Here is an 11,773-nt window from a genome sequence, read left to right on the forward strand (position 1 = left end):
CTAGAATCCCCCAGTGAGGGGCTGGGGGCGTGGCTCAGTGGTAGAGCCCCTGCCTAGAATCCCCCAGTGAGGGGCGGGGGGCGTGGCTCAGTGGTAGAGCCCCTGCCTAGAATCCCCCAGTGAGGGGCTGGGGGCGTGGCTCAGTGGTAGAGCCCCTGCCTAGAATCCCCCAGTGAGGGGCTGGGGGCGTGGCTCAGTGGTAGAGTATTTGCCTAGCATGTGTCAGGCCCTGGTTTTTGTGTTAAGGCAGGCCTGGTGCCAGGTAGTGTTGGCAAACTCCTTTAGTCCTAGCACTCAGGAGGCAGAGGTAGATGGTACAGAGCAGCCTCATTTACAGGGAGTTCTAGGTCAGCCAGGCCATGTCTTAATAACTAATCACTATCGAAAAGAAAAGACAACTAGGCCCAGCATGGTGGTGCATACCTACAGCCACAACACTCTGGAGGCTGAGAAGGCTGAGGCACGATGCTCTGTCATGAGGCTTGCCTGGTCTATAAAGCCATCCAGAGCCAATGACTGAAACCCCTCCTCAAAAAACCAAAGCAAACAACAAAACAAATCACCCCAAAGCCAAAACATCTGATGTGTTTAAATTAAGCAATCATTGCTTTGAGCAAATATTATTCAACACTGGGACCATGGTCATCTGAACCCGGGCCATGGCTGTAGACCCACTGGTGACAACAATCTTGGCCCCGCTATCTGGGGGCTCATGGTAACAGTTCCAAGAAGGTAAACAGTGAGAGTTGGCAAAACCCCAGTGGAGAAGCCGGTCTGGGAGGACTTCCTGGAGAAGGGGACATGGTGATCTACAGATGAGTACTGTCTTTCTGGTTCCCTCCTACGCCCGTCCCTTCCACTCTGTTTCCTAATCTTCTGCACTATCCACTTGCAGTTTAATGAGTGCCTACTCTGTGCATAGATAGATCAAAACCAGCCTCATCTGGATCACATAAAAGCAGGAGAGTAAAAACCAGCCATCATGCCAGGCTATGCCTTCAACCCAGTCCCTGCTGTCTGACTGTGTGCCTTGCACCAGCAACTTTCCTTCTCTTAGCCTCAATGCTTTTAGGATGTGAATAGGGTTCTCAAGAAGATTCTTTGGGGAACCATAACGTGCAAAGTATGGAGATAGGAGTGGGGCGCTGGAGAGGTGACTCACCAGTTAAGAGCATTGGCTTTTCTTCCAGGAGACCCAGGTTCCATTCCCAGCACCCACATGGCAGCTCACAACCTTTGCCAGTTTCAGAAGTCACGCCCCCTTCTGGCTTCTGTGGGTACTGCACACACGTGGTGCACAGAAAAACATGCAGGCAACACACCCCCACACATAAAAACACAGAAACAAACAAGCAGCAAAGGGACTCGGTCTCCGCATTATCCCTCAGATCCCACCCAGTCCAGAGCACTTCAAGGAGCTTTTGTTTTCTACAGGTTTTTTTTTATTGGTGTGTGATAAAGAGGGACCTGGAACTTCACGTGGACGTCCTTGATGCTTAGTGGTGGCTCGCCAGGCGCTCAGGCAAATGTGGTTTTTAATTTCTCCTTCACTTTGCTGAATGTCTCTGAAAACCAGGTCCTTTGGAGAGAGATGCGGGCAGGGTCAGTGCTTACCGTACCCTCCGAGGGACCCAGAGCTCTGCTCTCCGCTCCCTTCCCATCGTCCCTTTCCTTAGCGCCTCTCATCCTGTCTGTGGGATGAAAACCCTGGGTTATGGGGGGTCAGTGTCTCGGCCTCGGTTCCCTCACAGAGACCAGAGAATTTGTGTGGGTGTTTTGGGACAGGGTCTCTTGTAGCCCAGGCTAGCCTCAACTCTGATATGTGGCTAAGGGTGATGACCTTGACTTTCCAGTCCCCCTGCCTGCACCTCCCAGATGCTGGTGTTTTATGTGGTGCTGGGGGCCAAACCATGGGCTTTGCACACACAAGGCAAGCACTTCTACCCACTGAGCCACTTCCCCAGCCCAGACTGGAGCATCGTGAAGCCAAAACTCCAAGAACTTCATCTTGGCTTTCAAAGCCAGCCACTGTGTGAGAGGCGGCTAGCAGGTGACCACAGACGACGAAGGACAACCTCCGGTCTTCCTCAGGCATCTCCCTGATCTAGGCTCCTAGCCTAGCAGCTGGCTGCCAGGGTTCCATCTAGCTCTCCTTCCTCTTCAGCTGACCCCAGGGTCCCGGCTGTCCTTCCCATTAGTGGGGTTAAAAGCTTGCTGAACCATACTTCACTCACAATTATCATTATTGGTTTTTCGAGACAGGGTTTCTTTGCATAGCCCTGGCTACCCTCTAACTAGCTCTGTATCCTGGAACACCGAGATCCACCTGCCTCTGGCTCTGAGAGCTGGGGTTAAAGGTGTATGCCATCACCACCTGGCATTTATACATTTATTTATACATTATTTCCTTACAGCTTTATTTTGTTCATGTATCTGTGCTCAGTGCCTGCTGCCTGCGGATCCAGGAGAGGGGCCTGGATCCCTTCGAGCTGGAGTTACAGGCTGCCATGAGCTGTGTGTGGGGGTGGGGACAGACCCCGGGTCCTCTGCAACAGCAAGTGCTCTTAACAACCCCATGACTGACTCTCCTAAGATGTGGATTCTGGGTATCAACTTCAGATCCTCATAGGCATTTAAGCGCTGAATGATCTTCCCTCGGTCTCTCTTTTTTTTTTTTTTAGTTGTTTTTTTCTTAGTTTTTTTTTTTTAAATCTTGTTTGTTTTTATTTTTCGCTGGGATTAAAAACATGTGCAGCTACACCCCGCAAGCCTTGCCAACTCTTGCTTCCCGCCCACCCTTTCTCTAGCCTGTGCTTGCCCAAGCTGTCACCACTCATTCTGGCCTCTGTCCTTGGCCCAAGTTCTACCCTTGTTTAGAAGGCCAAGATCTCTTATCTACAGATTTCCCGCCCCAGGGCCTTTGCACTTTCCCTCTAGAGGAAACTTCCAGGCCAAGTTTAGGCCTGGCGGGATATTTGTAATCAAACTCAGAACTCACTTTAAAAGATTTGTCTACTTGCCAAGTTGGCTAACCAACTTGTTGACAACAGACCAGGTGTCCCTCAGGGTGTCTTCACCTCCTTTTTTTTGTTGTTGTTGTTGCTGTTTTCATTTTGACGCAGAGCCTTGCCTGTAACCAAGGCTAGTCTCAAACTCCTATTTCTGTTTCTTAGCCTCTCATTTTGCTGAGGCCTTTTTTGAGGGGTGGGGTGGGGTGGGCAGTTGAGACAGGGTTTCTCTGTGTAGCCCTGGCTTTCCTAGAACTAGCTCTATAGACCAGGCTGGCCTCAAAGAGATCTGCCTGTCTCTGCCTCACGAATGCTGGGATTAACGGTGTGTGCCACCACAGCCTGGCTAGTTGCTGGGATCATAACCCAGCATGCTCTAATATCTCTTCGGCCAGTCTAAACTGCAGAGCCTGGGCCTGCAGAGCTCCCGCTGTGACCCTGCCTCAATTCTCCAACATTCTTTCTCTGTCCCAAAGACTCAAGGTCATGTACTGTCTCAAGACTGCACAGGGAGGGGTCAGGGTCTATCCTAACTAGTTAGCTGCCAAGCTTGGCTCTTCACTACCACCTGGAAACATCTCTAACAGATGGCTGGGAGTTACACGGCCGGTCCCCACACTCCAAGCACCTTGAGATCCAGTTCTCTGACTTCAGGGAAAACATCAGTTACTCTGGTGCTGTTTCCCCATTGTGTCAGTGTGGGACTGTCCGCCAGGGCTTTTACTTACACACACTTACACACACACACACACACACACACACACACACACACACACACACGCACGTACACGAGCACACCCCACCCGCCCTGAAGGGTCCTAACCGGGTCTTAGTCAGAATTTCCTTCTGTTTGATATGGTCAATGGCTTCCCGGGCCTTGTCTTCCAAAGTGCTACCAAACTCCTTCAGTTTATCCGGTAAGCGCTCCAATGTGCTGGACAAATCAGGGGCCGCCTGGGCGGGGGCTGGGCCTGCAGCGAGAGGGTCGCAAGCAAACCCGTTAGCATGGGGGAGGGTACTGGAAGCCTGTTTTCACTGCACTGCCCACCTCCTTGTTTTTTTATGCCCCGCCCCATCTAGGAAGATTAGCCAATCCCAAAGGGTGGTATCTTAGGTCATTGGTTACTAGGTCTTTTCTGGACAGACTTGCCTCCTGCAGCACCCAACGGGACCGAAAAATACGGCACCACCTGGCAGGTGGGGTGGGGGACGATCGGAGGGCGGTAGTGGAATGGTGACACAGAAAAGGGACCTCAGAGCTCTCCCTCAAGGGTCCTCTAAGCCTGGGCCGCAGGCCCAAGACCAGTTTCACACTTCCAAGCCTCTTCTTACCTTCCAAAGCCATGGCTACGACCACAATCAGGACAGGAAGTGCGATGAAGAGCCTCATCCTGGCTGGAGGGACACCCTGGAGGCAGATGCGCGGGTAGGGGGGGCATCACTAGTGTCCACCACCGTCCACCACGATCCCACCACCCCATCCCTATCTGTAGGAAGTGAGGAACATTTTCCCACGCACTAACCTGGATCTAAGGATCTCTCAGGAAGCCCGCAGGGGTGGGAGGATCCTGCACAGAGGTTTAACCGGTTGGGGAGGGGGCGGAGCAGGCTGGTCGCCCTCCCCCTGAGCCTCCCCCTTGTCTCTGTGCCCACCTCTTTTTTTTTTTTTTAACATAGGATTTTTTTGGCTGGCCTGGAACTTGTGATCCTCCTGCCTCTGCCTCTCTAGTGAGTGCTGAGACTACAGGTATGCACCAACACAACCAGCCCATCCTCTTCTGCCATACTGGTGGATACTGGGAGCCAGAACCCACATCTAGGCATTTTATTTAGGCCTAAGGCCTGGTTAGCACCCTCACTCCCAAATTTCCTTGATCTTCACCCAGCCTTGGCTGCTTGGCCTACTCACCCTCTCTCCGAGGCTGTCCCACCTTAGGTCTTACAAACAACTACCCCCATCCCCCAATCTCACCCCTGGCTCCCACTGCATCCTCAGGTTAGCTCTGCTCTACCCTCTCCTTGGCCACAAGCCTCAGCTCACACACTGTCCGGGATGCTGTGCCCTGGTTCCCTTCACCTCCGATGCCTTTGCATCTAGACACCCTCAGACCTCCCTTGATGCTCTCTGGGGTCTTGACACCCCCTCATTTCCCTTCTTAGGAGTTGCCTCTTCAGCTAGTCAAAACTGCAGAGCCTCTCAGCTTGCAAAGCAACACAGTGACCCCCAACTGGCACAGCCTCTATTCCCTGCCCGCCCCCCCCCCCCCACACTATTAGCTCTTTCTGGACCTCCAGGTCCCCCTCCCCCCAGGTCCCAAGCCTGCCTCCCTGCCCCCTCCCTCCACTTCATCCTTTCCCTCAGGCTAGAGTCCAAGGCCCTTCCCTCCCCCCAAGAGATGTCATTGACCGCCAGTGACTCCCTGGCAGCTGGTGGCTAAGGGGCCCAGACTCTAGGTTGGCTGGCCTGGTGCCCCTGCTACCCACGTGTCAGCTGGGGGGGGGGACAGCAGGGGGGATGGTTGTGAAAGGGGTGGAACAGACTCGACCCTGGCTGGGTTGCAACATCTCTGGGGCCAACTCAACCGCTTCCAGTCCCTGTGGGTGCCAGGCTTGACCCCCTTGCTTCTTGAAAGGAGACCTGCTCAGTCCTCAAGCACCCATCTGAATAATGTAACAGATTTCCCCCTTACTCTGCCCGGTGCTTCCAAGTTCATCCTCCTCTTAGCAACAAGGGCTTCCTGTGCCACAGGTAGGCGTAAGGGAAGCAAAGGTCATTAAACTACTAGCCGTTCAACTCTGATTTTTTTTTTCTTCTTCTTGTTTTGTCAAGACAGGGTTCCCCTGCGTAACCGTGGCTGTCCTGGAACTCACTCTGTAGATCAGGCTGGCCTTGAACTCAAAGGTCCCCCTGCCTCTGCTTCCTGAGTGCTGGGATTAAAGGTGTCCACCATTCATCGCCCGGCTCTTACACTCCCTGATGACTGTCTGATTTTTGTTTTTGTTTTTGTTTTGTTTTTCAAGACAGGGTTTCTCTGTGTAGTCCTGGCTGTCCTGGAACTCACTCTGTAGACCAGGCTGGCCTCGAACTCAGAAATCTGCCTGCCTCTGCCTCCCAAGTACTCGGATTAAAGGCGTGCGCCACCACCGCCCGGCTGACTCTCCGATGTTTAGTAGGATCAGCCCAGTACTCCACGGCTCCCTTCACAATCCTGGCTCTCTAATATCTTTACGTGGTCCCTGCCCCACCTCTGGGTCATGCCCACGGGGAGTTGGAGCTCCTCCTCTGTTTAGAAGTAAGGCTCTGTTCTTGGTTGTACACCCCTGTATCCCGCCACCACTTCTTAGGTAGAGGCAGGAAGACCAGGTCTTGGTTATATAGTGAGATTGAGCCCAGCCTGGGCACCATGAGTTCTGGATTAAAAACCACCACCAACAAAGGGTTTAAGAGGATGTGGCTCAGGTGGTTGATTACTCACCTAGCGTGCAGGAAACCCTGGATGCTATCTGTCTAGCACCACATAAAATTGGGTGTTAGGATCACACATTGTCTACCCAGCACTGAGGACTCAGAGGCAGGAAGACCAGGGGTTGAAAAATCATCCTTAACTCTACAGTGAGTCGGCAAGAGAGTAGCTGTGGGTACCAACGAAAGCAAAATCTCTTCTGTAGAATTCAAAATTGAGCTCTCAGCTAGGCCTGGTGGCAGGAATCTGTAATTCCAGCCTTTGGGGATGAGGCAGGAAGGTTCAGAGTTCAAAGCCAGCGTGGCTCAAATAACATAGCAATAGTTTTCAGGTCTTCAGAGGGAGACACGCCCTCTCTGCTCTCTCCTCATCTTGATATTTTAGGGTAATAAGGCTCTGGGAATGTGTTCCTAGCCCCTGGGCATGAAGTATGGTTGTCTAGGGCCCTGTCACTCAGCCCACTGACCCATCTTCTCACTGGGCCCGATGAATCATCTGCAGGAGTGGTGCCTGCCTTCAGATAATGCTGAGCTTGGTGCCAGAAAAAGCTGCCTGCTCAGAGTGTGCTAGAGGCAGTTGAGTTCTTAAGTCTTGGCCTGACCCAAGACACAGCTCAAGCCCTAGCCTGCCCCTGTTAGTGGGAACCCTGCTGGGTCTCTGAGAACTGAGGGGGTGGGAGGGGAAGCCAGCCAGGGGCTCTCCAGCTTCTACCATGACCCCTTTGAGTGCCAGGACATGGGGAGAATGGTTTTGTGTCCCCAGCCTGAACTCACTCCCCATACACTTGCTGGGAAAGTCAAAAAGAGCACAGCACAGGCAGGGGAGAAAGAATGGGGCTGACTCCCCATGACTCGGAGGGAGTAAAGACCCAGCTAACGTCAGAGAGTAAGGGAGAAAGGCCCAGAGCAAAAGAATCTGCGGGAGGGTGAGATAACAGAGGATTAGGAAAACAGGAAGCCAGAAAGGAAAGCCTAGAAGGGAACAGAGGAGAGACAAAGAAAGGAGTGGGTATCAGATAAGACTAGAGCAGAGGAGGGAGAAGGCAAGGAGAAAAGTAAACACCGCATGGCGACTCTGGTCTCTTACATGTTGATTCACGATTCACGGGATAGCAGTGGAGCCGGTGTTTAAGTTGGGAGGGAAAAGGAGCGCAGCCGACAGACATAAAGCGGTACGTACACACCTTTCTCAGTTCCTGTAGAGATTGATTTGAAGACAAAGATTCAAATATTCAAGGCCAAACTAGGCTAGAGGGAGTGCAAGGAAAATCAGTTGAGATCCTATTTCAGACTAAAAAGAAGGATGGATATGGCTAAATAGAAGAGAATCTGTTTAGCTATATCCTAATTCTGCCTAGAATCCCCCAGAGGTTGTGAGCGTGGCTCAGCGGTAGAGCACCTGAGTAGAATTTCCCCACTGAGGGGCTGGGGGCGTATCTCAGTAGTAGAATCCCCCATTGAGGGGCTGGGGGCGTGGCTCAGTGGTAGAGTCCCTGCCTAGAATCCCCCAGTAAGGGACTGGGGGCGTGGCTCAGTGGTAACCCCTGCCTAGAATCCCCCAGTGAGGGGCTGGGGGCGTGGCTCAGTGGTAGAGCCCCGCCTAGAACCCCCCAGTGAGGGGCTGTGGGCGGGGTTCAGTGGTAGAATCCCCCAGTGAGGGGCCGTGGGCGTGGCTCAGTGGTAGAGAGAGCACTTGTCCTTTCATGTTATTAGGTCCTAGGCTTAATCTCTACTGCTGCAAAACCAAAATAAAACAGAACAGACCAAATTAGAGTTGAAATAAAGCCCACGGCCTCCTTCTACAGACAGGGACACGGCCATGGAATGTGTGCTATGTAAGGCAGAAACAATAAACTAAGACTGAAGCTGTGTGCAATCATTCACAGAGACTTAGCATGTGCTTGGAGAATCTTTATTAAGCAAGGGCCACCAGAGGGCCAGAGTGATGCTTGGGACAGGGCCACCTGGCTGGTCATAGATGTTGCCGCAGGGGGTAGGAGAGGGATACTTATTGATTCTCCTGGGGCACTGAGGTGGAGAGGACGGAGTTGGTGGAGGCCTGGATCTTCTCCACCAGGTTTGCCAACTGGCGTTGCATGTCTTCCACTAGCGGCTCGAACCAGCCCTTGAGGCGGGCCTGGAAGATCTCGGCCTGCAGGCGTATCTGCTGGGTCTGTTCCTCCATCTTGGAGCGCACCTCCTCCATGTGCTCACGCATCTCCTCTAGGCGGTCACGGGCCTGGTTGCCCACTTCCTCCAGCCGTCCTCGGAGGCGGTCACCCAAAGCCTGGGCGCGATCGCGCAGGGGCTGCGCGACCCCAGCACCCAGGTTGGCTGTGCGCTGGCGACCCTGCTCCACCAGTGGCCCCAGGCGCTCACGGATGGCACTCACACCGCGCTCGGCGCCCTCGCGTGCCCCGGCTTTGTACACCGCCAGGCGCTTCTGCAGATCCTCTGCATCCCGCATCAAGCGCTTGCGCATCTTGCGCAGGTGTGAGGAGAGGCGCGACCGCAGCTCCTCTGTACTTTGGCCCAGCATGGTGTGCACTTCGTTGCGGTACTGCGCAAGTCGGTTGCGTAGATCTTCCATGTCCGCTCCGAGTCGGGCCTGTGCCGCCTGCACCTCTTTGGCCAGCCTGGCCCGTGTCTCCTCTGCCACTGGGCCCAGCTGTTCCTCCAGCTCCTTTTTGTAAGCCTTTACTTCCGTCATAGTGTCCTCCATCAGTACCCTGCAGGCCCAGAGGAAAACACAGGAAGGAGATGAAGGCAGAGACAGAAGGGCCAGAAACTAGGGTGGGAGGGAAACCACAGAGCAAGGTTTGGTGGTACTCGGTTTGTATTCCCAAAAGTTGAGAAGTTGAGGCAGGGGAATGGCTGAGCCGTCGAAGCCAGCTTGAGTTACAGATTGGGATCCTGTCTTAAAAAGCTAAAAGCCAATCGTAAATAAATGCCTGGTCATCCCAGCATCCAGAAAGCTAAAGAAGGCAGGATTCAGAGTTCATGGTCAACCTGGCCTAAACACTAATCGAGAAAGGAAACAAGAAGGGGGTAGGTGCTCAGACAGGAGGAGACCCCGGATCTGGATATTCAGCGGGTGCCGAGGGTGTACGGGCTGGGCACTCACGTCAGTTCCTGTGTGACTTGGGAGTTCTGCAGCTCTTCCTGGACCTGGTCAGACAGCGTCTGCACCCAGCGCAGGTAATCCCAGAAGCGGTTCAGGGCCTGCTCCCAGGGTTGGTCGCTTTGCCATGAAAGCTGCTCTGTCACCTCCGGCTCTCCCTCGGACAGGCATCCTGTGGAGAGTAAGTTTAAGGCTGGATCAGGACCTAGAATGAGCGCCCTTGGGTCTCTTTGAAGCAACAGTGGAGGTCTGGAGGCCATGGGGTCGGTTTAGATACTTACAAACATGCCTTGTCTTGTATCCTACATAGTACAGAGCTGAGACTAGGCAGGTATGGAATTAGAAAATATATACCTCCCTTTTAAAAGCAACTAAGAAAGTACACATTTCAACTTTTTTATTTGTGTGTGTGTGTGTAACCCTTGGAGGTCAGAGGACAACTGGAGGGAACTGGCGCTCTCCTTCCACTGTGTTGGTCTCAGAGATAAGTCTTCAAGCTTTAGGACAAGCACTTTTACCCACTGAACCACCAGTCCTCTCATAGACAGAAGTCAGGCCTAAAGAGTATATGTAAAACAGCTGCTCAGGGCTGTTGAATCTCAGAGGTCTTGGAACTGTCCCAGCCCCAGGCTGTCAGCAGAAGAGGGCTGGGGCTAGAACAGACTCCAGAGAGGAGCACAGACAGCCACCATACCTGTCAGCAATGTGGCCAACAGAACGGCCCACAGAGCCTTCATCTTCCCAATTGTGCTTGGCCAGTCTGTGGAGGAAAAAAAAATGTCTTTGAACACCAGGGGGTGGGGTGGGGGCACTCTGGCCACCCAGAGAGCCCCACCTTATCACCCTTCTCAGATCTGTGAGTCATCACAAACATCTCCAAAACAGAACACCCGTTCTTCCCAAAGGTCTATTCATCTTCCCCCTCCCGTGTTCGCTATCTCGGCACCCCGGGGTGGATCCACCGCCAAAAATTCCAGCTCCCTCTCCAAGGGTTCAAATTCCACTTCACAGAGGGACAGCGGGTGGTCCAGCTTACATTCCTCCTTCTACCTTCCCAGCCAAGGTCTGCTTTCCATTTTGTGCTAATTTAACAAGGTTTCTAATCGTCCGTCCTCCATCCCCTCGAGGTGGTACCCTCCCACAACCCCAGAACTTCGGACGCTTAGGCATGAGGATCGTCAGTTTGAAAACAGCCCGGGTTACTTGAGGACTGTGATGGAAATCAGTAGGTATTTATATAAACGCAGCCTAAGGCTCATCCCGGGTTCTTTCGCTATAGGATGGTCCCATCTAGCTGAGCAGGTAAGCCGTGCACCGACAGTTCCCTACTCCTGGAGGTGTTCCTCCATCTCCTCCATCTGTTCTGACTCTGACAAAGGCTAGTTACCTCACGTCCTTAGTTTGTCCTCCAAGTCTTCTATCGTGTTTCCTGCTTTCCAATTCTTGTGCCTGTTCCCTGGACTCCAGGGGAATCTCTCAAGGTCCCAAGCCCACATTTTACCAAGCCCCTGGGTGAATCCCCAGCCCAGCTTGTCTTACCAGCTCCTTCCGAAACAAGTCCTTAGCCTCCGGGGTCTGAGCAGGGGACCGGATCCCAGACCTGTCCAATTATAGGACTCCCCCTGCCCCGCCCCCTCCTCAGGGCTAGGGCGGGCTGGGCCAGCCCCCTGTCACGAGGCGGGTTGTTTTCTCCCCCTTCACAGCAGGGCAGAGGAAAGAGGTGGAGTTTGGAAGCCTTGTGACCCCCCGCCCCCCAAAGGGAGCTGACACCTCATTGAAGAATCCAGGCCTTGGTGCTGGGGCACAGAGTACCGCTTCTCTTTCCCCCGTGGGGTCTGGTGCATTGTAAGGCAAAGGGCTGGCGGCTTAAATGGAAATGGGTGGGAGGCCGTTAAGAGGCTTAGCTTCTGGGGTGAAGCCTGAGTTTTAACCCTGGCCCCTCGTTGATTCCTCGGCCACAGGTGAGCTCTCCCCATCTCGGGGCTGGGGCGTGCTCCAGTTCCTTCAGGAGCTGTTCAGTAGTGGCTCCCAATAGATTTGAAGCCATACATTAAGCCAAGCTTTGATGCTAACGTCCAGTTTCTGGCGGTTGCCAGATGTGTAACCTTGAGAGGAGGGGCTACCCCCACCCCTACCGAGCACATTTTTAAAGTTGTTTTGAGATAGAATTCTCAGGCTGCC

At 53.3% G+C, this 11,773-nt stretch overlaps 2 protein-coding genes across 4 annotated transcripts; both read right to left on the reverse strand.

Annotated features, from left to right (window-relative positions):
* Positions 1–1,419: 1,419 nt before the first annotated feature.
* Apoc1 (apolipoprotein C1) lies at positions 1,420–7,670 on the reverse strand. Of its 3 annotated transcripts, none has more exons than XM_028778678.1 (5): positions 7,656–7,670; positions 4,532–4,576; positions 4,341–4,416; positions 3,832–3,979; positions 1,420–1,579 (listed from the first exon to the last, which is right to left on the reverse strand). In XM_028778678.1, the coding sequence occupies exons 3-5, from the start codon at positions 4,396–4,398 to the stop codon at positions 1,519–1,521; spliced, it is 267 nt and encodes an 88-aa protein (XP_028634511.1). In that variant the 5' UTR covers positions 4,399–4,416; positions 4,532–4,576; positions 7,656–7,670; the 3' UTR covers positions 1,420–1,518. The 3 variants fall into 3 exon arrangements, with proteins under 3 accessions (XP_028634511.1, XP_028634512.1, XP_028634510.1); XM_028778679.1 differs by lacking the exon at positions 7,656–7,670 and adding an exon at positions 5,699–5,713; XM_028778677.1 differs by lacking the exon at positions 7,656–7,670 and adding an exon at positions 4,918–4,932.
* Positions 7,671–8,367: 697 nt separating this feature from the next.
* On the reverse strand, positions 8,368–11,304 carry Apoe (apolipoprotein E). The gene is made up of 4 exons (XM_028778706.1): positions 11,132–11,304; positions 10,287–10,352; positions 9,596–9,764; positions 8,368–9,200 (listed from the first exon to the last, which is right to left on the reverse strand). The coding sequence occupies exons 2-4, from the start codon at positions 10,327–10,329 to the stop codon at positions 8,480–8,482; spliced, it is 933 nt and encodes a 310-aa protein (XP_028634539.1). The 5' UTR covers positions 10,330–10,352; positions 11,132–11,304; the 3' UTR covers positions 8,368–8,479.
* Between the last annotated feature and the right edge of the window lie 469 nt (positions 11,305–11,773).

Source organism: Grammomys surdaster, unplaced genomic scaffold (assembly GCF_004785775.1).
Source record: "Grammomys surdaster isolate TR1022 unplaced genomic scaffold, NIH_TR_1.0 339, whole genome shotgun sequence".
Lineage (NCBI taxonomy): Eukaryota > Metazoa > Chordata > Mammalia > Rodentia > Muridae > Grammomys > Grammomys surdaster.